Below are 23231 nucleotides of genomic sequence, written 5' to 3' on the forward strand. Positions count from 1 at the left end.
GAAACATCAAAAGAAGAGGATATACACTAGGAAAAAACCCTAGAGAAAGAAGAAATGAATCTGACGATATCTTGCAATGCATTGGCTAGAATTACCACTCCTCAAAGTATCAATATAGAAGGACATATCAAAAAGAAAAAGGTAATAGTGTTGATTGATTTGGGTAGTACCCATAATTTTATTCATTGTAAGATAGCCAAGAAATTGAATTACTTCCTGTATCCTGCGTGAGAGTGTCAAGTGATGGTTGCAAGTGGTGGAACCATAAATTTCTCTGGAAAGTGCCATAATATCAAGCTATCCATGGAGAATATGTATTGAATAGCCCAATGCTTTCCATTCCAATGGTGGTTCTAATGTTGTATTAAGAGTCCAGTGGATACAATCTTTGGGTACGATAACTTTTAATTTTCGAGAAATTTTCATGAAATTTTTTTAGGAAGGAAAGGAAGTTGAATTAAGGGGTATCACAGGGAAAACAGGAAAAATAATCAACACTAGCGGAACGACAAATCTTCTAAAGAAAGAACAATGAGGTGTGATTGCACAATTATGTTCGCTAGAGGTTCCCACATTGAAATCATCTATTTCTCCAGATCTCAAAAAAGTCTTGGACAATCATTCCAAGGTATTTGAGACTCCCAAAGGCCTCCCATATATTCATGATCATGATCATGCTATTCATTTGATTCCATGAAGTGTTCCTCCAAACATCATGCCTTACAGATATCCCTATGCCCAAAAGAGTGAAATTGAACATATGGTTGCAGAAATGGTAGAGGCTGGTATAATTCAACTTAGTCAAAGTTCTTTCTCTGCTCCGATAGTATTGATGCACAAGAAGGATGGATCATGGCGCATGTGTCCGGATTATAGGGAGCTCAACAAGCTCGCTATTTAAGATAAATTTCTCATTCCGGTCATTCATTAATTATTGGATGAATTGCATGGATCAATTTACTTCACCAAGTTGGATCTTCATTTAGGATATCATCAAATCAAAATGAAGATTGAAGACATTCTGAAAACAACATTTAGAACTCATGAGGGTCATTATGAATTTTTGGTCATGCCTTTTGGCCTTACTAATGCACCTTCTACATTTCAAGGTTTGATGAATTCCATTTTCAAACCCTTCCTTAGAAAAATTGTGTTAGTATTTTTTTATGGTATACTAATCTACAGCAAGTCTTGGAAGGATCATGTTCAACATGTTGATAGGGTGCTCAAACTATTGGAGGAGAAACAACTATATGAAAAAAAACTCCAAATGTTTCTTTGGAGTACAAGAGGTGGAATATCTGGGTCATATTGTATATCATGAAGGTGTTAAGGTAGACCCTAGAAAAATTAAATCCATTAAGGAATGGAAAATCCCCACATCCATAAAGCATCTGCAAGAATTTCTCGGGTTGACAAGGTATTATCACAAGTTTGTTAAGAATTATGGGAGAATAGTAGCACCTCAAACAACATTATTGAAAAAAGATGCATTTTCATGGACTCCAGAAGCAACAAAGGCCTTTGAACATCTTAAAGAAGCAATGTGCCAAGCATCGGTCTTAGCTATGCCGGACTTCACAAAAACCTTTATTATGGAAAGTAATGCCTCGGTAAATGGAATTGATGTTGTTTTAATGCAAGAAGAAAGACCCATTGCTTTCAAAAGTCATCCATTCAAAGGAAATTATTTACACAAAGCTATTTATGAGAAGGAAATTTTGGAAATACTACATGCACTTAAGAAATTACGACCCTACCTAATGGGAAGACACTTCAAGGTAAAAATGGATCATGATAGTCTTAAATAATTTTTAGAACAAAGATTATCATCAGAAGAGAAGAAAAAATGGGTCACAAATATGTTGGGTTATGACTTTGAAATCATCTACAAAAAAGGGAATCAAAATGTTGTGGCAGATGCACTCTCAAGAAAGGATGAGGATGTGGAAGCATTGCTTTGCACCATTTATATTCTCCAACCAGATTGGATAAATGAAGCAAGGGATGAATGGAAGAATGACGAAGAAGTGTGGGCACTCATTCAAAAGATACAACAAGATCCAAGTACCTATGATACATTTAGCTGGAAAAATGATTCGTTATGGTACAAAGATTGCCTATACCTATGTAAGAATTCCCAACTCAACCAAAACATTCTTATGGAATTGCACACCTCTCCCTTAGGAGGGCAATCAGGATTTTTAAAAACTTACCATGGGGTTAAGAAGGATTTTTTTTGGGATGGCCTTAAATCTGATATTCTAAAGTTTGTGGCAGAATGTTTGGTTTGCCAAAAAAATAAGGTTGAAACAATTAAGACCCCAGGTTTATTACAACCTTTATTCATTCCAAGTCAACATTGGGAGGAGGTTTCAATGGATTTTATCATAGGTTTACCCAAGTCCAAAGGAAAGAGTGGCATCATGGTGGTAGTTGACAGACTTAGCAAGTATGCACACTTTTGTGCATTATCTCATCCATTTAAATCCATTACAATTTCTACTGCATTTATGGAAACAATTCAAAAGCTACATGGAAACCCAAAGATTATTGTAAGCAAGAGAGATCTCATTTTCATAGGAAATTTTTGGACAAAAATATTTTCTTGTCTTGGTACTGAGTTAGCTCATAGCTCATCTTATCATCCTCAATCTAATGGGCAAACTGAAATAGTAAACAAATGTTTGGAAGGATACCTTTGTTGCTTTGTATCTGATAAACACACACAATGGGTCAAATGGTTGCCTCTGGTTGAATGGTGGTATAACACTTCCTTTCATACTACAGCAAAAATGACCCCATTTATGGCACTTTATGGATATCATCGACTATCATCCCAACATATTTAAGAGAAAATTCTAAGGTTGAAGCAGTAGAAGATCACATCAAGCATCAACAACAAGTTCTCCAACTCTTAAAGGATGACCTCACTTTGGTGCAAAATAGAATGAAATAACAGGCCGATCAACATCGCAACAAAAGAAGTTTTGATGTAGGTGACTGGGTATTTCTACGGCTACAACCATATAAACAAATGTCCCTCAAGTAAGCTAAGAAGGATAATAAATTATCACCAAAGTAGTATGGTTTGTACAAGGTGTTGCAAAAGATTGGTACTGTGGCATACAAATTGGAGCTTCCTGCAGCTTCTTGAATGCACCCAGTTTTCCATGTTTCATGCTTAAAGAAGGTTATAGGTGACAAGCTCCCATTTCAAACAATATTGCCAGAACTTGATGAGGAGGGAAAAATCATATGGAACCTAAAGCAATCACAGAAACAAGAACTCAACAGCTACAAAATCGATCAATTTCGAAGTATCTCATCAAGTGGAAGAACTTACCCGCTGAAGATTCTAAATGGGAGGATAAGAATTTTATACAGAAGCATCCATAACTACTCAAGCGTTGAGGACAACAATTTTTTGGAAATGGGCATGTTAGGTCCTTATAATACTAGTGATTCTCCCATTACTATTGTCATTGTAGTCTTTATTGTTATTGTTGTGCCCCTATTGTCCCCATATTGTTATTATTGTGCCCCATAGAAGCCCACTATTGTTATTGTTGTGCCCTTATATTAATATTGTTATGTCAGCTCTGATTATATTGTGACCCCTTAGACTCCTATATATAGAAAGGTGGTTTTGTCATTTGTATCATCCAAGAATTGTTCATTTGTGTAATTTAAAGGAGATTTCCCCCTTGAAGAGGCTGGTTTTGAAGTCGTTGCTCTATCTTTTCTTCTATTTTGTGAGCTGTTCGCATAGCATTTTGGTGGCTAACTTGTTTTGTTAGTGGTGCCAAGTAGATAGAGGGGATAAAAGAATTTGAGTGTTATGTAATACTCCAAACTAATTTGACCACTACTAAGTATTTTATGATAAAAACAAACTGACTTGCAATTCTGTTTGTATTATGTTGTGGCAAGAGCTCCAACTCACCACGATATTCATGCATGTTTTGTATGTTTTTTGGATCAACCTTATGTAATACAAGTAATGTGGTATATGAAATTCTTTAAACTCTGTTAATTTATAATATAACTTTTATGTTTATTGAGTGTAAAATTAGGGTTATTAGTATGATCATGGATTTCTTAATCACTAGATTATAATAAATATATTTTTATAAAAATAAGTAATGAAGTGCATTTATAATGCAGTATGATTTGTCAATACTCTAGAGTCCAAACAAATTGTATTGTTACCATGTGTTTTATGATAAAAACAAATTAACTTGCAGTTATGTTTGTATTATGGTGTGGCAGTAGCTTCAACTCACCACAATATCAATGCACATGATTCATTCAGATTTTGTAGCAGTAAGTTTACACGTTGTTTTGATTAACTGCATGGTAAAGCAATTTTTTAATCTCCGTCTATTTGTAATTTATGTCTATTGATTGTTAATTTGGATTACTACTACTTAATTTGATTTATATCTATTAAATGTACTATGAGGCCTCCATGTCAAAGCACCATTTTTTGTTATATACATATGCACTTAACTCCATGGAGTATTTGTCTGGTGTAAAGCAAGATTCAATAACTCCTCCATATCAAGCTCTGGTGAGCCAATGCATTAATTTCCATACTGTAACACAATTGTGGTTGCAATAGCTTGACGATGGGGTGCATACAACACAACTGCCTATTAATTGCAATAATATAGGACTCCATGCAAGCGTGTGTCCATAACTTGTCAATTTGTACAGAGAATTACGGTCTAGTATAAGCCTTTGCATAAATGAAAATGATAGAAAGGCCATCTTAGAAGTCTATTATTCACCTCCAGATAAAAAAATATGCACCGATGCACAAAAAAGTTGTACCACAATGTAAATGTCAAAATTTTTCTTTTTTACCACATTGTCATATACACCATTACAGTCAATGAGGAAACTAAATACATTGAAAACTATCTATACTCTGTGCAAATAAACTAATCACCTTACTAGTGATTGACGACATGGTGAAAACCTGCATCAATGGCACACACGTGAGATTTCGCTAGCTTCCAAAGCCACTACGAAGTTGCATCAATGCCATGAGTGAAAATTTGTTTGGATTCAACTCTCGAAACGGTTAGTGGGGCGCTGAGCTCAATAACTATAGGCTTCAGAGTTTTAGTGGTGTTAAAATGAATATTGTTCTTGAAGCATAAACCTTACATACATTGAAAACTATGTATCATTTGTTCAAGTAAACTAACAGCCTTACCAGTGATTGACAACTTGGCGAAAACCTACATCATTGGCACACACATGAGATTTCACTGGCTTCCAAAGCCAATACGAAGTTGCATCATGGCCATGAGTGAAAAATTATTTGGAATTCAGCTCCATTAATGGTTGCTGGGAGGCCGAACTCAATAATTACAGGCTTCATAGTGCCAAGTGTTAAAAAGAATATTGTTCTTGAAGTCAAAGTTCTCTATGTTGCAGTATTTTGATTCTCCTACTACATGTTTTCTGACCCTGAATCATATGTATTTGGGTCTCTAATTTCGTGTTTTTCCCTCTCACTATGATGCTTAAATTGTTACTATATGTGGATACACATGTTTGGTTACTGGGATGCTATTTCGCATCAGGGTGGATCATTTTGACATTTTGGTTGTCTATGACACTGGGCTGATTTTTTGGATGATCATATGCCCCAAATATTTTGAAAGATGTACTGGTTTATTTTACATTAATTGATTAAAAAGAAAAGGGCCTTTCTTCCCTTCAAAGAAAGGGCCAAGTGCCAATCTTTTGGCAAATGATATGATATCTTTATGTGTTTATATGATATGGTGTTTATCTAATATACAACATGTAAGGGAAAGGTGTTTTCTATCTAGCTTATACTACGTCTTCATAAAACACTACCTTTTGGTAACATGAGCGGTAAACATTCCAAAGCTGCAAGGGAAGGAAAAGTAGTGGGAGGCTTACACACTTGGAATAAAAGTTTAAATTTCAAAGTTTTTCTCAATCAAACGCTCGTAAAAAAAACAAAATTGCATAAACTTTTTACTTTCTTCTATGATACTCTTTCCTATGCTACCGCCTTACCGTGTTTCTTTTGCAACATGAGATGCAATTGCTAGTTATACAACCTTCGGCTATATCAACAACATTAATATATTTAATATGGAAGTACTAGTAATAATAATAATAACTCCTACCACCCAATTTAATACCTAAGGTGTAGATATAGTCTATATTAGAATTAGGCTTGAGAAACTTCAAAATTTTAATTCTAAATTATGAATGGCCAAAATTTCATAATCTTGAAAATATTCTCCATCTAAAACATGATATAATCTTGGGTGGAATCTTATATTTAATTTATTAAAAAATCATTCATAAAATAGCTAGATTTATCATTTATTAAAAAGATATTTACTCATTTGGTATTAGTCTACATAGTGGTGCGTCGATTTCTTTTTCGCTGCACCGATACCAAATGAACTATCAAATGAACAGTCGTTCCAAGTGTCACATTAACACAACACATAGAGTTTTTGTTTATGGTAGAGTAAACACAAATCACATTAATATAGGAGACTTTATTAAAAGCTATACGTCATGTTATTAAATTTTAATTTAATTAATTTAAAAATTATTAAGTAAAAGTTATATATAATAATATGGTTTAATAAATATTATAATTTAATAATTTAAATGTTATATTAGTATTTTTATGAATTTAATATATAGTTTTATATTAAATTAATTTTTAAAATATATATTAATTACATATGATTGTATTAGTTTTTAAATTAATAATAAAAACACAAAATTTTCATTATAAAAATCTGGATAAGATATATAACGACAAAATATTTCAAAATAAAAATATTGCAGAAATATCGAAGCAATAGCGATATTGTAGGTCAAAATCAGCCGTTTAAGTTTGTCAACGGGCGTGTTTTATATAGGCCTTTTCAGAGTCTTCACGGATTGGAGAAGGCGCGTGGAATTTAACATGTCTCTGATGGACAGCAGAAGCAACGACGAATCTTCCTGTCCGTAAATAAAATAACAACGGAATTACAGGCTTCCCCGGTAATAAGTCAAGCAAAGTCTAATTGACTTGTTGACTTCGAAGTTTCCTTGCCATTTCACTCACATCCACTCTATCTAATGTGAAAATAATGCAGAAATAGATTTAGTTATGGAGCAGTTGAACAGAATTAGTTATAAGCAGTTGAACAGAGTTAGTTATGAGTGGTTAGGAATTCCTATATAAGCATGATGTAATTGAGTAAAGAGATTAATAAAAGTTTGTGGTTTTATGTTTTAATTTGGTATCAGAGCCAGACGGGCTCAGGAGTGAGGAGGAGAGACGTCTGCTCTCCTTGTCTAAAGCCGCAGTTGTAAACCTGTGTGTTGACGTTGGTTGAAGGAAGCAAGACGATCTTTGAAGCCGTCAGTTGCTGTTGTGCGTATTAGAACTGTCAAGAAGCAAGACGGAGACGGTGTTGTCAAGAAGGCGTGTTTCTTTATGCTGTCGAGAAGAATCGTTGCTGGTTCTCCGTGAGTTTTTGGTGTGCTGTCGAGAAAGACCGTTGCTAGTGCGGTGAGCGTGGAGTGCTGTGTGTGAGTTCTGAAGCGAGTGCGTCGAGTTTGGCCCTGTCCAGAACTCGGGTATTTATGCTGTCGTATGCCGTCGAGGAGCAAGACTGTGTGAGTTTTCTGGTCGAGAAGCTGTTGAAAACCCACTCTGCCGTGGATTGAACCGTTTGCAGTTGTGCTGTCGAAGACCGTCTCTGGTGCAAGTGCTGACGACGCTGAAGCGTGGAGTGCGTCCGTGTTACCGTCTGCTCTACTCTTTGCGTGGACTGGTGTGCTGTTGGCCCTGTCCAGAAACGAGTTGAGTTTGAGGAGGCGTCCTGTATACTGCCGTGAGAGAAGCCAGCGGGGTGAGTTTTCTGTGCGGTGAAAGCCGTGAGGTGAAATCACAGCCAATTGCCAGAAGCCAGCGGGGTGAGGCCACAAACCCGTGGAGATAAACGTGGTGGTCTGTCTGCGGTGAAGAGACTGCGGCTGAGACGGCATCCCGAGCACCGATACTGGTAAGAAGTTTGTAAGGTGGGGAACATCTTCCAGGACAAATCCGGCATCTCCGAGCTGAACTTTGAGATACGATTCCGCAAAACCAGGTTGGTTTTTCTTGAAACTTCTGAAGTCCGTCTTCTTCCTCCTACTGTGCAGTAGCGAAGAGTATCTGTCACCCGACAAAAATTTCGATGTCAAGTCTATTTTCGACTGGTTCAAATGTATTCTCGATCGGTCATCAAAAGAAGTCATAACGACCAGACAGCCACGTTTTGCTGGTTCTCTCTTATTTTGCAGCCCATATTCTAATTCAATCTGCACTTCTCAGATCAACTCCAGAACTGTGGCAACGTGAGTCATCTGAGGTGTTCGTGGGTTGTGGTGAGGTATTGACCAGGGGATTAACTGCAATCTACTGTTGAATTGACCAAGTGCGATTACCGCTTTTAGTTCTGCACTTCAGATATCGTGTTTCGGATTTTCATGTTGTCGGCTTACCGTTGTGGTTTAACAATTTAACCCATTTCAGGCTTTGTAGTGTTTGTGTGGTGCTGTCCGTCGTTGTCCAGAACGCTGTCAAGAACGCCCTGTCCAGAATCCACTTGCTGGTGTGCTGCCAAGACCCCTGTCAAGAACTCGGGTAGCAGTTGCTATTGTGCGTATGTGCTGCCAAGACCCCTGTCAAGGACTCGGGTAGCAGTTGCTGTTGTGAGAACCGGTGTGTCCAGAAGAAGACGGAGACTCCCTGCGTGTGTTTCTTTGATTTTCTTGAAACCTTGCTGCCAGAACTTTGCTGGTGTGTTTTGCAAGCTTCCACCGTTTCTACTACCGTGGTCATATTCTTTTTCAGTCGGCCCGGTTTTCTTTGTTTTGTTGCAAAAATCGTGTAAGTGGGTCTTGTTCAAGAGAGTGCTGTTAGTGAACACTGTTTGTGACAGCGGGTCTAATTGGAGGAGCCCGGAGGGCCAAAGAGAGCAGAGAGAGGCAGTAGAAAAGGCATTCTGTTTGAAGTGTGATAAAGCTGATTGAAGTGTGATAAAGCTCACTGATATGTCTATTATTTTAGATTTTTTTGACAATGATTTTTTTAATGATCATTTTCTCATGAACCCATTTGGGATTAGCAGTGTTTTTGAGTCCATTGACAAAGAGTTTCATGTTGTTGAAGATCATGTCCCTGAAGAAATCACTCATGTTGTTGAGGATCACGCTGTTGAAGAAATCACTAAGATTAAAACTTGCCCGGTTGTTAGAAGTTTTATTGGATTTACTTTTAAGATGACTGCTACTTTAGAGGATACTACCATGGATGTTCTTCGAAGGCCGCTCATGTTCAAAGATGACTGCATTTTGGTGACTCCTTCATTGGTTCCTCATGGAAAGTGGGGAGAACATGAATTAAATTACCTCGTTCGAGATCTTGCATTGCCTCTCAATCCAAAAGAGGTTGTTGACGTTAAGTATGTAAGCAAGGAGCAAAGGAATTTCATAAGGAAACCCAAAAAGGTGAAGATGAAACTGCACCAGCAATGGAAAAGGAACAAGCATGGACCTTTTAATAAGAAGGCAAAAATGAAATGTTTTGTTGTAAGCCTAGCTGAGACTTAGACCAGCAGGCAAGTTACAGTTTAAGTCGTCATGATTAAGAATATAGTTTCTTGTATATCGTGCTATAGTATATGTTATATAGTTGGAATTAAGGGGGAGTGGTAGAAAGGCATTAATTCCAACTACCCTCTGTTAATGCAGTAGCTAGATCAATCTAGAGAATACAACAGATGTTCAAAGTACAAGTTCTAGAAGTCAGTTAGGTATGGTAGAAAATCCATTTCTCTATTAAGGGAGGATGTGAAAATAATGCAGAAATAGATTTAGTTATGGAGCAGTTGAACAAAATTAGTTATAAGCAGTTGAACAGAGTTAGTTATGAGTGGTTAGGAATTCCTATATAAGCATGATATAATTGAGTAAAGAGATTAATAAAAGTTTGTGGTTTTATGTTTTAATTTCTAATTCCATCTCCCTTCCTCTTCTTAATGGATTTGGGGAAACCCTCTTCACACGTCCCAATAAGCTGAAGTCGCGACTCATTCATTTTATGTCCAACAGAAGTGTAGTGCAGAGCATGAGAATACGTGCGCTTCTCTATAGCAATTCAATGCCTCTCACTCTTCATCTTTGTCTCCTTGTTGTATATGCCTTCCTCCTTTTCCTCTGTTCCATAACCTCATGTCTCGGCATCCAATACCAGGATTGTTATTCGGATAGATTTCCATGTGGGTACTTTAACTTCGGCTATCCTTTTGGCAAAAATGGCAGCGGATGCGGTGACCCTGACTTACAGCTTCATGAGTGTGAAGATCACAGCGGCCATCCTATGCTCAATATCAGTGGAAACGAATATCGCATATTGGGGTACATGGAGTCAGAGATAAGTGACTATCAACAAAACATGACAATTGTTAACAATAATCTGTTTGGGGATAAATGCAGTTTATCAGGTAACTACTCTCAATTCTGGAGTTCCGATTCTCATTTTCAGGTTCGCGATACAGATGATGACATTACTCTCACCCTTTGGAAGCATTGCAATGAAATACCTGATCAGAACAGTTCTAGTTTATGTGGTGATCAATGGCTCTACAGTTTTAATCTATCTTTAAACTGGAAGACGCCCTCCTGTAATGTATTTCGACTTCCAGTTGTGAGACCCCGAGGTCATTTGGATAGTATTGATATTAACACTTTACGAGAGAATGGTTTTAAGGTGACATGGCAGGCCGACACGAACAGATTTCTAATGTGTGAGGATTGTTTCGTAAGTAACGGGAGCTGTGGTTATGACATTTCAAATCCGACAAAGTTTCAGTGCATTTGTCCCGATAACACACGGACTTCAGACAAATGCTCCTCCAATGGTGGGTTTACTCATCGGCCTCTATACGTGCCAATATGTAAAGATATATGAAATAGTCTTTTCTACTCTACCAGTTCGTATTATGTCTTCAGTTTCCCTATGCTCCCTCTTACTAAAAATTGTGGATCCTTGATACAGGAGGTCGAAACAAGTCAATTATAATAGGTAAATATGATTTCTCCTTATTCAGTATCTCCGATTTATCAACTTCAATGTGAATTTGCAATTTCTTTTTTACAATTGATATTCTTCGAGGAGTTGGAGAAAGTGCACATTGATATTAATCTCTTCAATCCACCTCAGGCTGTTCCATTGGAGGAGCTGCGCTGGTAGCAATAGCAGCAGTACTGTTCTTAAGGTTCTATGCCAGGGGGAGAAAAACTCTTAGCAGGGGTCTTGCTAGTGGGGACATGGAAGCAGCTATGCTCCCTCGGCGTGAGATAGGCAATTTGCCAATATTTTCTTATGAAGAACTTCAACAGGCTACAAATTGCTTCCACGAGGAGAACGAACTTGGGGATGGAGGGTTTGGGTCGGTCTATCTGGGGAAACTTCGGGACGGACGAACTGTGGCAGTAAAGAGACTTTACCAAGATAACTCAAAGAGGCTCGAACAGTTCATCAACGAGGTGAAGGTATTTTCGACCTTGAATCATCCACATGTTGTTCGTCTTTATGGCTGCACCTCTGCAGATAGTCCGGAGCTGCTGCTTGTATACGAATTTGTCCCAAATGGGACCCTAGACGATCATCTTCATGGCGACCGCAAAAACCCCAATGGATTACCATGGAATGTCCGCTTGAACATTGCTATTCAAACTGCCGAGGCCTTGGCTTTTCTTCACAGCATTGATCCGCCTATATTCCACAGAGACGTGAAATCCTCTAATATTCTCTTAGACGAGAATTTCAGTGTCAAAGTGGCAGATTTTGGGCTTTGCAGAATTGTGCCTGTCAATGCCTCACATGTCACCACTTCTCCACAAGGCACACAAGGTTATGTTGATCCGGAATACCATCAGTGCTATCAATTGACGGAGAAATCCGATGTCTACAGCTTCGGAGTCGTTTTGGTGGAGATCATCTCTGCCAAATTAGCGGTGGACATAAATCGGAATACAAACGAAATCGGCCTTGCTAACATGGCGAAATCGAAGATCCAAGAAGGGGCTTTGCATGAACTAGTGGATCCGCAGTTGGAGATTGAAGCAAATCATGAGCTGAAGGTCACGGTTAGTGCAGTTGCCGAATTAGCCTTTCGATGCCTTGCGTCAGAGAGGGATGGCAGGCCACACATGACAGAAGTTGCTGCTCAGCTCAGGGAAATCAAACAATCGTGGGATACCTCCACTGATCCAGGTGAACAACAGTGGGGATCGTTTCCAAACAGCAAACAGCCATTATCTCCCATCTCTGTGCAAGACAACTGGTCCAGTATAAGCTCCACCCCCAACATCAGTGCATAAATTTCTCGCTTATATACAATGTTTAATCTGCAGTTTTCCAGTTGGGTTAGGATTTTAGCTTTATGTGTCACTGCCCTCTATGAGCAGATGTTTTGCATATTTATTTGCAAAAACAGATATCACTGTATCACAGCTCGGAAGAAATTAGTCATTTACTTTATAAAAAAATTCAATTAGAAAGTGGGATAATTCTCTTCATCAATAGATTTAGACCTGAGGTTCAGTGAACATGGCAGGGCACGTGGTTGAGGACATGAGCAGCAAGCAGAACATGGTGGACAGACCACATTGACATGATTTTCAACCTGCTAAGCGTTGAGAATAAAGGCGGTCTCTTTTCAGTCTACCTTTTTCTCCGCCACTAACAGTGCAACCATTGCAAAGCGGTTTTTTTCATAAGCTATTAGGGATCACAGGCAGGTTTACATATAGATTTCGCTGTACGGATATCTTTTTGAGTATATTTTGCATATTATGAAATACTCTGTATACTGGTAATAGCGCTATAGGGCTAGTTCAGGATTTGGGAACTTTATGTATACAGGGAAGCATCGGATGAATTCAAAAATCAGATAAATTCAAAAGTTATTGTAATTTTTTTTGGGTTAAAAATAGATTTATAATGTGAAGAAAGACGATTTAATATTTTCAAACTTATCTTTCTCTTTAAAAAATTAAAATTAAAATCATGTTATTTTTTTTTAATTTAAATAGGGAATCTTTCAACTTTGATATATATTTGTTCTATTTTTAAAAAGATCTATCGAAATCACATGTTTGAGCTTTAAATTCTCTGAATTTTAAACTTTCTATTATTTAATGTTTTGGGAATTCTTTTAGTGTTGAATCTATATATGTAATTAAAAAATTTCTTTAAATAATAAAAATTAAAATTTAGTTTAAACTCTCCTAAAAGTATTTTAAAATATTGAATTTATATTTGTACCAAAAACTCATTTTAAATAACAAAAATTAAAATTTAACCCAAAAAAAATTAACAGATTCGCATAAAAACTCCCAAATAAAACATGTGTAGACAAAGCCCTTTAATATACCTAGGAACAGCTCATCTGACATCATGTGCATCGTGATTGCCTAGACTGTACAATGTTTATTTATGTAGTCACATAAATCAGAGGCATGGCATATTCAATGCAGGTCTCCTTCAGCTACAGCATATCTGATCTTTACCACGACCATGGAAAAACTCTCTACTTTCAATTTTCAGCAGTTGGAATAATGGAAAAATAGCTTGGAATTTATAAAAGATAAAATTCCACGCGATTTGGATTTTGTGAGCGAAAAAATCTCCACCAGTCCTTCAAATGGATAACAGACCTCAGATTCCACGCGGTTTTGGATTAGTGACCGGAAAGATATGCATTATTTTCATTGGATGCAGATTGCAGAACGGTCAGCAGGTAGATTTAAAGTCAATATTCAATAGCCCTGAACTCTACGATAAATTGGACCGAATTTATATTATTAAAACTTGGACCAGGTTCCCTGACTTTTCCATGAATACAGACGTATTCTTACGGAGCGATTTTTCGGTATTTTATTTTTTTGGGATCCGGAATTGGGTCACATGACCAACTTATTTTATGGTATTTTCTTGGTTAGAATTTGGTGACATCATTTTTCTTGAGATAATATTTTTTTGGTTATTTTTTATATTTAATAAAAAATAAATATTTTGAAAATCCCTTAAAACATTTAGACTATGTAAATACAATAAACAGAAATTATGATTTTCCTTTTTTTAATCAACTTAAAAATCTACCTAGTAAACAGTCAAGAAGTCGCCTCTTTAGCGTAGAGAATTGTCTTTGACTGGAATGGTTGGTTTGGGGAGTGATTTGCGGGGTTATTAGCGATTGCTTAAATCTGTTTTGGTTTCGCTGTGGTATGGACAAGTAGTTGGAGATTTTTGGAATAGGCTGACTAAGTATCATGCTGATTTGACGTCTTGCTGGTCCCACCAAAAACTTCAAGGTCGATCACGATATTATATATTATATAATTGATTTATTTTGTATTTTAATATAATTCTTTTTAATAAATTAAATTTACCAAATGGACCACTCGTTAGAAACACATTTAGATTAAATAAATTTAAACCTCTCGTAAATTAAATACAATTACTCTACCATCTAGAACTATATAATAAAATTTATACAATTGACTATAACTAAAAAGATTTATATAATACAAATACTAGTCAGAAAGGATTCTATTCACATAAAACATATTCCATATAAGGGCGACTTTCAGTAGATAAATGAATTTAAAACAATGACTTTTCTCTAATGAGGTTGTTTGGTGGAATGGCAATTCTTTAAGTTGATGGGTTTAATAATATTTTGTTTTATATAATAATATTCAGTGGTGGTCATGGACGGCAATTCCTATTTCCACCCCCATAGCAAAGTTAATGCTATGGGGGTACCTGTGTCAGAGCCCGGCGACAGCAATCGACGGCATCGATCATACCCTCCGACTTGCCCGCAAAAAGCCCTCTCCGACCTGCCCGCCGCCAACCTTGAGGTTCATTCATGGCATTGTATTGATGAAGTAAATCTGCCGAAGTATGGATCCGCCGCCGGTGCAGTTCCCAGGACATCCCTCACATCGTATTGATGGCATCAGGATTAATGCCGGAGGGGAGAGCTCACCAACCTCCTCCGGCCTTCAAAGTCCCGGGAGATTATCTGCAGTTCAATTCCCCAATTCGGAACAGCGCAGACCTGGAGCACCTTCGGCAATTCGGAACAGCGCAGACCTGGAGCACCTGGCCACTAGTTATCGAGAGCAGCGGTCTGCAAGGTTAGTGCTGCTGTTCCTTGATCAGGCCTTTTGATTCGCCTCACTTATCCTGGTTTGGATCCGGTCGCTTTAAAGTTTCTACTACAGTTTTCCTGGTTTCGATCCAGTTCCTTTGAAATTAGTATTTCACTATATATCAACAATTTAGCAGGCAGAATTCTAAAATATTTAAATACCACCAAATACAAGGAAAAGATAACGCAGCATATCCAAAGCAATCAACTGAACGAGAATAGTAATACAAAGCAATATCAAGAACAGTAAACTGAACGAGCAGTAAAACTCATAGGCGTCACATGTTCGTTTTTACCCTTCTGAAAGCTCAACAAGCTGTGGGTACAATTGGTTCTCTTTCAGGTTCAAAATTGATGCTGAAATTGTAATTACATCCTCACGTTCTTGCAGTATATAACATTGCAGCATCTCTATATCTCTTCTCGTTTTGTTAATCTTTGTTTCTTCATAACCTTTTGATTGCTGACTGCGCAACAGTCGCATTTTCTTCTGTAACGTTATCTTTGCAGATTCTTTGTTCTGTGAAGCCATAAAAATAACTGGTAAAAATTAACCACCGTTACATACAATCAGACAAGCCATGCCTATCAAAGCAAAAAATGAAGAATTATGCTGGTGTCCTTAAACAAATCTTTAAGAGCTATAACTAATTTAGATAGAAAAATTGTCTTAATATCTTCTCTATTTGATTTTAAAAGGTTCTGAATATTCTCAGGATCTTGCATCAGAACAGTGTAATTTCTCTGGATTCAGCTTCTTAATTTATTCCACAGCAAAGATTTGCTAAAAAATGGCTTTGCACTGTTGGCCATTGCAAACCTAACAGATGATTTCATTCGCTATGTATGAGTAAAGTGGGCAACAATATTTAAGTACAAAAACAGCCGTTCAATATATGGGATCAAGAAAATAAGGAAAAAGAGGTCAAGTTGAAAGACAAATACCCTGACTTTCTCATAGAGCTTCTTCTCCCAAGCACAAAGTCTCTCCAAGGTCGCGCAATGGCTTCCCTGTGAGTAAGGTTCACCAGTGTTGAGCAATCCAACAATATCTTTGCAGACAAGAGGTGATTTCAAAGACCAACTCCAGGACAAGGCACTGAAAACTTTAGCAGAACGGTAACTATTCTCTGTACCACATATCAGTAAATTGACTCAGCCCCATTGAAATAGTTTAGCTCAAAGCAAACAAGCATATTCTAGATTCAAGATCAGAAAAGAATTTAAATTCATAAGACATGTACATATAGATGCATGCATCGTGGAAGTTTTGAAGTGATCTCATATTTGTGTTCAGAGGAAAAATGTGAGCTATGATTTGGACTAGTATTAGTATGCAAGAAGAAGCTGATTTGAACGGTAGTATGCAAGAAGAAGCTGATTTGAACGGTAGAGAGCTATAATGATCATACATACTAATAAAACTGAACCCAACGAGATGCAAACAATAGCTGGTGTTGAGACGGAAGCTGTCCATTTTCAAAATCAACTCAATACTCTTAAAAATATAATTTCACAGGAAATTTAATCACAAAACAGAACTAATCCATGGAATCTAAAATTTATTTCTGTTTTCACCTTTCGATCGTCTGGAGTATATCCCACAAAGTGATCCAATCCAATTGCCACAAAGATCTAAACATGTTATTATTATAGTGAATTTTGGATTTGGGTAAAAATCTCAAAAATTTTATTTTTGTAAATACAGTGTTTGTAAATACAGTGTTTGAATACTTGCTCGTCAACTCTCAACTAGTTTTCTTGGAAAAGCCATTGAAGGAATTTGGCATACCGGTGTGGTAGTTTATGGGAAGGTGTATTACTTTGGGGGTGGTATTCAACACAGCCCTATAGGGCAAACTCCTTATGGAAAACCGTGGAAAGTGGTTGAGTTGGGTGTCACTCACGTCCCGATGGAAATGTTTGAAGAATTCCTGGAAGAAATAAGCCCTCGCTATACAGCTGAAACATATAGTTTGTTGCACCATAACTGTAACAACTTCAGCAATGAGGTTGCACAGTTTTTGGTTGGCTGCAACACCCCAGATATCTAAACATGTTATTATTAAGGAATTTACTATTATAATTATTAATTATTAATTTTATATTTATTTATTTATTTAATAAATTAACAAATATATTTTTATTATTGATATATTTATTTAAAAATTAAATAATTTACTATTTTATTTATATATCTATATATTTAGTTATCTCCACTTAATATAACTAAACTTATATGTTTATATATGATTTTATATTTATTTACCTCACTAATAATACCATTTATATAAATTAAGTAAATAATTTACCTTTGTATGATGTAATCCAGTTTTCAAAATTTTAGTGTTTATTCTATTATTATGTTGTTCTTTTTAGATTATGGTATATGGAGAGCATTAGTGTCTTTACTCTCCTCGTTATGTTTGCAGGGAAAAAATATGTCCTGTAAAAAAATGGCATCCTATTTTGCCTTTGTTGAAGAATCCATAGAGCCCTCCCCTATGGAGTGTGCGGGTTACGAGCAGTATGTGCATCTCCCCGAGCTCAGTGCCATGTGGAAATTCAAGGAATGGCCTGGTTGGTCTAGAGAGGGGTTGGTAAAGGCTGCCTTACAGTCATTGGAGATTACTTTTCAGTTTGTTTCGTCTGTCCTCTGTGACACAAGGACTTACATTGACAAAGAGGAATGGAAGAGAAGGCTTGAATCCTTAATTAGTTCCGAGATTGAGTTGATTTCAATGATTTGTGAAAATGACAAGCAGGTTCCCACTCTTCAGTTGTCAGTAAGTAGTGGTGTTCTCTCATGGAAAGTTTTCCATGAGGTATGGCAGAGACCTGGTGCTTTACCTGTGGTTAGCAGAACAAGTGAAGAGAGCTTACTTCCTCGTTTGGGTACATGGAAAAGCGCTGAAGCTATGGTTTCTAGAATATGGCTTGCCATTGAAGGCCATATGCAGAGGACTCCCTTCACTTTAGGTCTGGGGGAACCAAATATGTCAGGTAAGCCTCTTCTTGAATATGATAGAATCTGCAAGCCAAGATATTTGCACTCTTTAAAACAACATAAACAGTGCCATAATCTAGAAGATGCCAAACTTTGCAATGTCCTCCAGATCTTTGAGGCGTGGGTATTTGTAGGCCAAGAATTGTTGCAGAGAGTATATGAAAGAATAGACTCTGGGGATTTCGTAGGAGCATCCACAGACTGTTGGATGGTTGAAAGGATGTGGAACATGCTCACAGAAATTGTGCATTTGCTTCTAGTGATGGACCCAGATGATTTCCTTTGCCTTAAACACCAGTTGGCAATTAGCAGCACTAGTACGCTTGCAGGTGCATATTGCCTTCGGTCTGCCCCCCTTAGAGACCTTACAAATGCATGCAAGGAACTAAGGCATCTGGTGCCCAAAGTCATCGGTGTTGAGGCTGATCCAAAGGGTGGACCAAGACTCCAGGAGGCACTTATGCATTGGTTTCATTCACATGGACTGCGCTCACATAACACTTCAGGTGCTTACAATGTTGCAACAATACATGTTCTGTTGGCCTTCCAGGCAATAGAAGCCGCGGTGAAAAGGTTTTTCTTCTCGTATCAGCAGCTGGTAGTAACAACCATGGGTAGCACTGAAATGAAGGGTCCATCATATCTAGGTGCTTGTGATGCCCTACGTCATATATATTTTGAACCACCTTATTTCCCCAGTGTGGACAGTGCAAAGACATTTTTGGGTTACTATTGGCACTAAAAGTTACAACTATGGTGGATGGTACACTGGAAGATCTACAGACAAATCAAGTGAAATGTACAAGAGAAAGAATAGTTCCTTCAGTTTTTCAATGTATTACCCCAAATACATACATACACTTTTTACATTGACAGTTTTGAGTACTATACATAGAATTATATTGGATATAGGATTAGACTCATTTTTGTTCATCCCCATCAGTAGGACCAATCAATAGAACAGTGGTAGAAATTTGGGATATTTTTTTTTTCCCTCTCCAACGTGGATATGATACTAAGGATTCATAGTGTGCAATTCCTCCTTCGTTAAATAGTGTAAAAGATTGTCCAAAATTAAAAAGGTAATTATTATCCGTATTAAATTTTACGAGTTGTTCCTTTTTTTAATTTTTTAATTCTTTACCTAAATTTTATGATGAGTTTAATGATATTTATATAATTCATTATAAATTTAAACATGAAATGTAGTTTAATGCTGTTATTTTTATACATTTTTTTAAGATTTTTTTATTCAGTGTGTGAAACTGAGATAATTATAATTATAATTTGTTAAGTTTATTTAATGGAATGCATCATAGTTTTTTTGATGCAATATTTTTTTTTTTTTTTATCAGTTTTTTTGTTTTTTAAGATTTTTTAATTCACTGTGTGAAATTGAGATAATTATAATTTTACATTATTGAATTTATTTAATGGAATGTATCATAAAAAATTTAATGTATTAAATCTATATTAGCTCCAAATAAACTCTTTTTATTATAGATCACATGTAGTGTTGAATTCTTCAATTTAGTACTTTTTCTTTCTAGCTAGTTCTTTTCCCATACCAATTTACCAAACTTCTACCTAACGGAATTCTTTAGGGCCTTGCTATTTGTGACACTTAGATTAAAGTAAATATTCAGTTTTTGCATTTATATAGTTTTATTTCATCCATATTTTGATTCTGTTCCATAGATTCCGCCTATCCGTATCCATTATTAGTATTTCAGATCCATTATCAGTATTTTTAAATACATTTCTTCTCAAACGTTGTTGCAGGCATCCATTACCATTTGGAGGCTCTCAATTTTTTATTTAAACGATGAAATAATTTCATTAAATTCATTTACTTTCATAGCGTCGCTACAGTCATCCGTGATCCATGACAGGATTTCAGCTTTTAAAATATCCGTGATCCATGACCGGATTTCAAATAAAGTCATTTTCTTGAAATGGATAAACAAAGGCCAATGAGTAAATTGTGTTGAGGTCCGGGATTCATTTTCTGTCGAAGATCTAAAATATTGAGAACCGACTTTAAACCTGTTGGGCTATAACAAAAACGTGAAAACTAGCACATGACACCCACTAACATCTCATTATATTTTATGTCTACGTTTCACATGGTGCAATGTCTTGTTTCTTAATTATAGGTTTTAAAAGTAAAATTGACTGAACTAAAGTCAGAATGCAGAGGTGACAGTTTGTTAAAAAAAATTATGTTGTAGAATATTTTGTCTAGTCGGGAGAGTCAATAGGACTGGGTTGATGTGGTCGATGGTACAGCACAAGATTGTTATATTTGGTGTTACTTGACAGAAACCTAGTTTGAGCAAAGTTTGTACGTTGTTAAAGTGTGATAACCATTATGATAGAGTTATAAATGGCCATGCTTGTTTGGTAGAGTGTATACAATCCTAATTTCGTTTGGCCTAGTTTGGTTGGTGTTGTAGTAGTTAAAGCATGTTAGAGATAATCTTATCTAAGAAATTGTTTGATGTTGTAATAACTAAGGCCTGACATGACAAGGATAGATGTAGTTTTTGCTTGGAAAAATATTTGAATAGTGAAGTCAATGTTATTATGTTGTTTAAGACCGTATGTTTTTTATGCAAATGAATATCAATATTTATATATTGTTAAAGATGACAGGGATTTTGTGATAAGAATGATTACATAATGTCTTAGGGTTTTGAAAATGTTGAAGTTAAAGTTGTTATTGGAGATCTTTGTCCAAGGCTTGCTTTGTAGATATATGCTATGATGATTGATGTTGATGGGTTATGTTGATGATAATAATTATGTTGCTAAGTATGATATCTATATAGTTTCTTGCTTGGATTTTTACTACTGCTACAAGATTGTCGAGTTTCTCTACTGCAACATTCATAAATAAATTAGGGTATTTTATTTAAGTTGTTGTTGACTAATTTGAGGGTTATAATTAGTTTGACAGGGTTTCTTGAGGATGTGTTTAGAGTTTTTGTTGCTAAATTTTGATTGGTGATATATTGCCCAAAAGACCAAGGAATCTAGGGTTTGTGTTGCTTTGCTTAATGAGTTATATTGTCCAAGGTTTTATATTGAATACTAATATTTAGAGTCAATGCACTATTGAGTTCATAACTTAGTATTGTGAGGAAACCAGAGTTGTTGGTTGAATGACAATGTTAGTTTTGGAGAGATGTTTTAATGACAGGGTTTGATTGGTACTATAAGTATTGCAAGATTCCTTACTAGTGAAATGTACAAGAGAAAGAATAGTGCCTTCAGTTTTTCAATGTATTACCCCAAATACATACATACACTTTTTACATTGACAGTTTTGAGTACTATACATAGAATTATATTGGATATAGGATTAGACTCATTTTTGTTCATCCCCATCAGTAGGACCAATCAATAGAACAGTGGTAGAAATTTGGGATATTTTTTTTTTCCCTCTCCAACGTGGATAGGATACTAAGGATTCATAGTGTGCAATTCCTCCTTCGTTAAATAGTGTAAAAGATTGTCCAAAATTAAAAAGGTAATTATTATCCGTATTAAATTTTACGAGTTGTTCCTTTTTTTAATTTTTTAATTCTTTACCTAAATTTTATGATGAGTTTAATGATATTTATATAATTCATTATAAATTTAAACATGAAATGTAGTTTAATGCTGTTATTTTTATACATTTTTTTAAGATTTTTTTATTCAGTGTGTGAAACTGAGATAATTATAATTATAATTTGTTAAGTTTATTTAATGGAATGCATCATAGTTTTTTTGATGCAATATTTTTTTTTTTTTTTTATCAGTTTTTTTGTTTTTTAAGATTTTTTAATTCACTATGTGAAATTGAGATAATTATAATTTTACATTATTGAATTTATTTAATGGAATGTATCATAAAAAATTTAATGTATTAAATCTATATCATATTCAAACTACATTCCTACCATAAATATCCACTCATTTCCAAAGTTTTGAGAAAAAATATTAGATAATGCAGTTCAGATTGACTAATGACATATAATTAGTATAGTTTTTTATCTCTACACTTATTTTACAAAGTACTCTGATACTTCTTCATACTCTACTTTAATTTTCTTGCACATGGCCTTGTGTTATTGCTTAAGATGTCATTTAATTTAACTGAATTTATGGTAAAGGTATAAATTTTGCCTTTAGTTTTAATTTTGAGTGATTTTGATTTGATTGTCTTAGATTTGTTAAATTTGATTTTTGATAAATAGTTTTACATGCTTGATTAATATAGGAAAAATACAAAAACTCTTTTGGAAACAAAGTTTGCTTTGGTAGCATTTGTAGTCTTTTGAAGAAAAAGGAAATTTCGTGAATGATTAGTGGTCATGAGTTGCATGTTTTGAAAAGATAAAGAAAATTGTTTCTTTGATTGTCTTTGTTAAGAAAGTTGTTTTCTATAAAATTTGCATTCTTCCAACTCTCTTAGCTAGGAGATTCATTGAAAAAGAAAAGTAGTGTAAATCATCTTAGGTGCATATTTGTAGTGGTTGAGAGTCGAGTCTACACACCACCAGTTTCATCTCCACTACCTTTTGTCTTAAGAAAGCCATAAAATTAACGCTTAAAGTAAAATCAACTTAGTAACTTTTTATTTACTAGGGCTCTGAAACACCAATATAGATCAGGCTAGTGTCTTGGAGTAGGAGAGTAATAAACTCTCCAAGACAACAAAACCAAACAAGTAGCTTATCTTGTGATAGATTAAATCCAGCTGTTTCATTTATACTCTGGGAAAGCTCCTCTTAAAGGAGAAGCACGAGCTCGTGTCCGAACCAGTGAGGGGATCAATCCTCCCTCGTTGGGAACGACGCCAGACACGCACGTATTACAAACGGTAAACCTCGGATTAACCATTGTCGAGGAGCCAGGGGTCACTTGTCGGTAAACCTTGGATTATTGTCAAGGAGCCGGCA

General features: G+C 35.9%; 1 protein-coding gene and 1 pseudogene across 2 annotated transcripts; both read left to right on the plus strand.

The window, feature by feature from the left end:
- Positions 1 to 10153: 10153 nt before the first annotated feature.
- Positions 10154 to 13072, plus strand: LOC149174456 (LEAF RUST 10 DISEASE-RESISTANCE LOCUS RECEPTOR-LIKE PROTEIN KINASE-like 1.2). 2 transcript variants are annotated; one of them, XM_089422601.1, is made up of 4 exons: positions 10154 to 10970; positions 11108 to 11134; positions 11273 to 12403; positions 12672 to 13072. In XM_089422601.1, exons 1-4 carry the CDS (start codon positions 10178 to 10180, stop codon positions 12725 to 12727), a joined length of 2007 nt encoding a protein of 668 aa, XP_089278727.1. In that variant the 5' UTR covers positions 10154 to 10177; the 3' UTR covers positions 12728 to 13072. The 2 variants fall into 2 exon arrangements, with proteins under 2 accessions (XP_089278727.1, XP_089278728.1); XM_089422602.1 differs by having other exon boundaries at positions 11273 to 12398.
- Positions 13073 to 17731: 4659 nt separating this feature from the next.
- Positions 17732 to 19024, plus strand: LOC149174457 (nematode resistance protein-like HSPRO2 pseudogene; annotated as a pseudogene).
- The last annotated feature ends 4207 nt before the right edge of the window (positions 19025 to 23231 follow it).

Source organism: Pinus tabuliformis, chromosome 4_1 (genome assembly GCF_031772625.1).
Source record: "Pinus tabuliformis cultivar Carrire ecotype Pingquan chromosome 4_1, CPIR1, whole genome shotgun sequence".
In the NCBI taxonomy this organism is placed as follows: domain Eukaryota; kingdom Viridiplantae; phylum Streptophyta; class Pinopsida; order Pinales; family Pinaceae; genus Pinus; species Pinus tabuliformis.

What these genes read in the sequence shown, in the direction of transcription:
- LOC149174456 (XM_089422601.1), top strand. Translation starts at nt 10,178, where the DNA reads ATGAGAATACGTGCGCTTCTCTATAGCAATTCAATGCCTCTCACTCTT. An exon ending in AAACAAGTCAATTATAATAG is followed by an intron (nt 11,135 to 11,272) that starts GTAAATATGATT and finishes AATCCACCTCAG; the next exon opens with GCTGTTCCATTGGAGGAGCT. An exon ending in TGTGCAAGACAACTGGTCCA is followed by an intron (nt 12,404 to 12,671) that starts GTATAAGCTCCA and finishes TGAACATGGCAG; the next exon opens with GGCACGTGGTTGAGGACATG.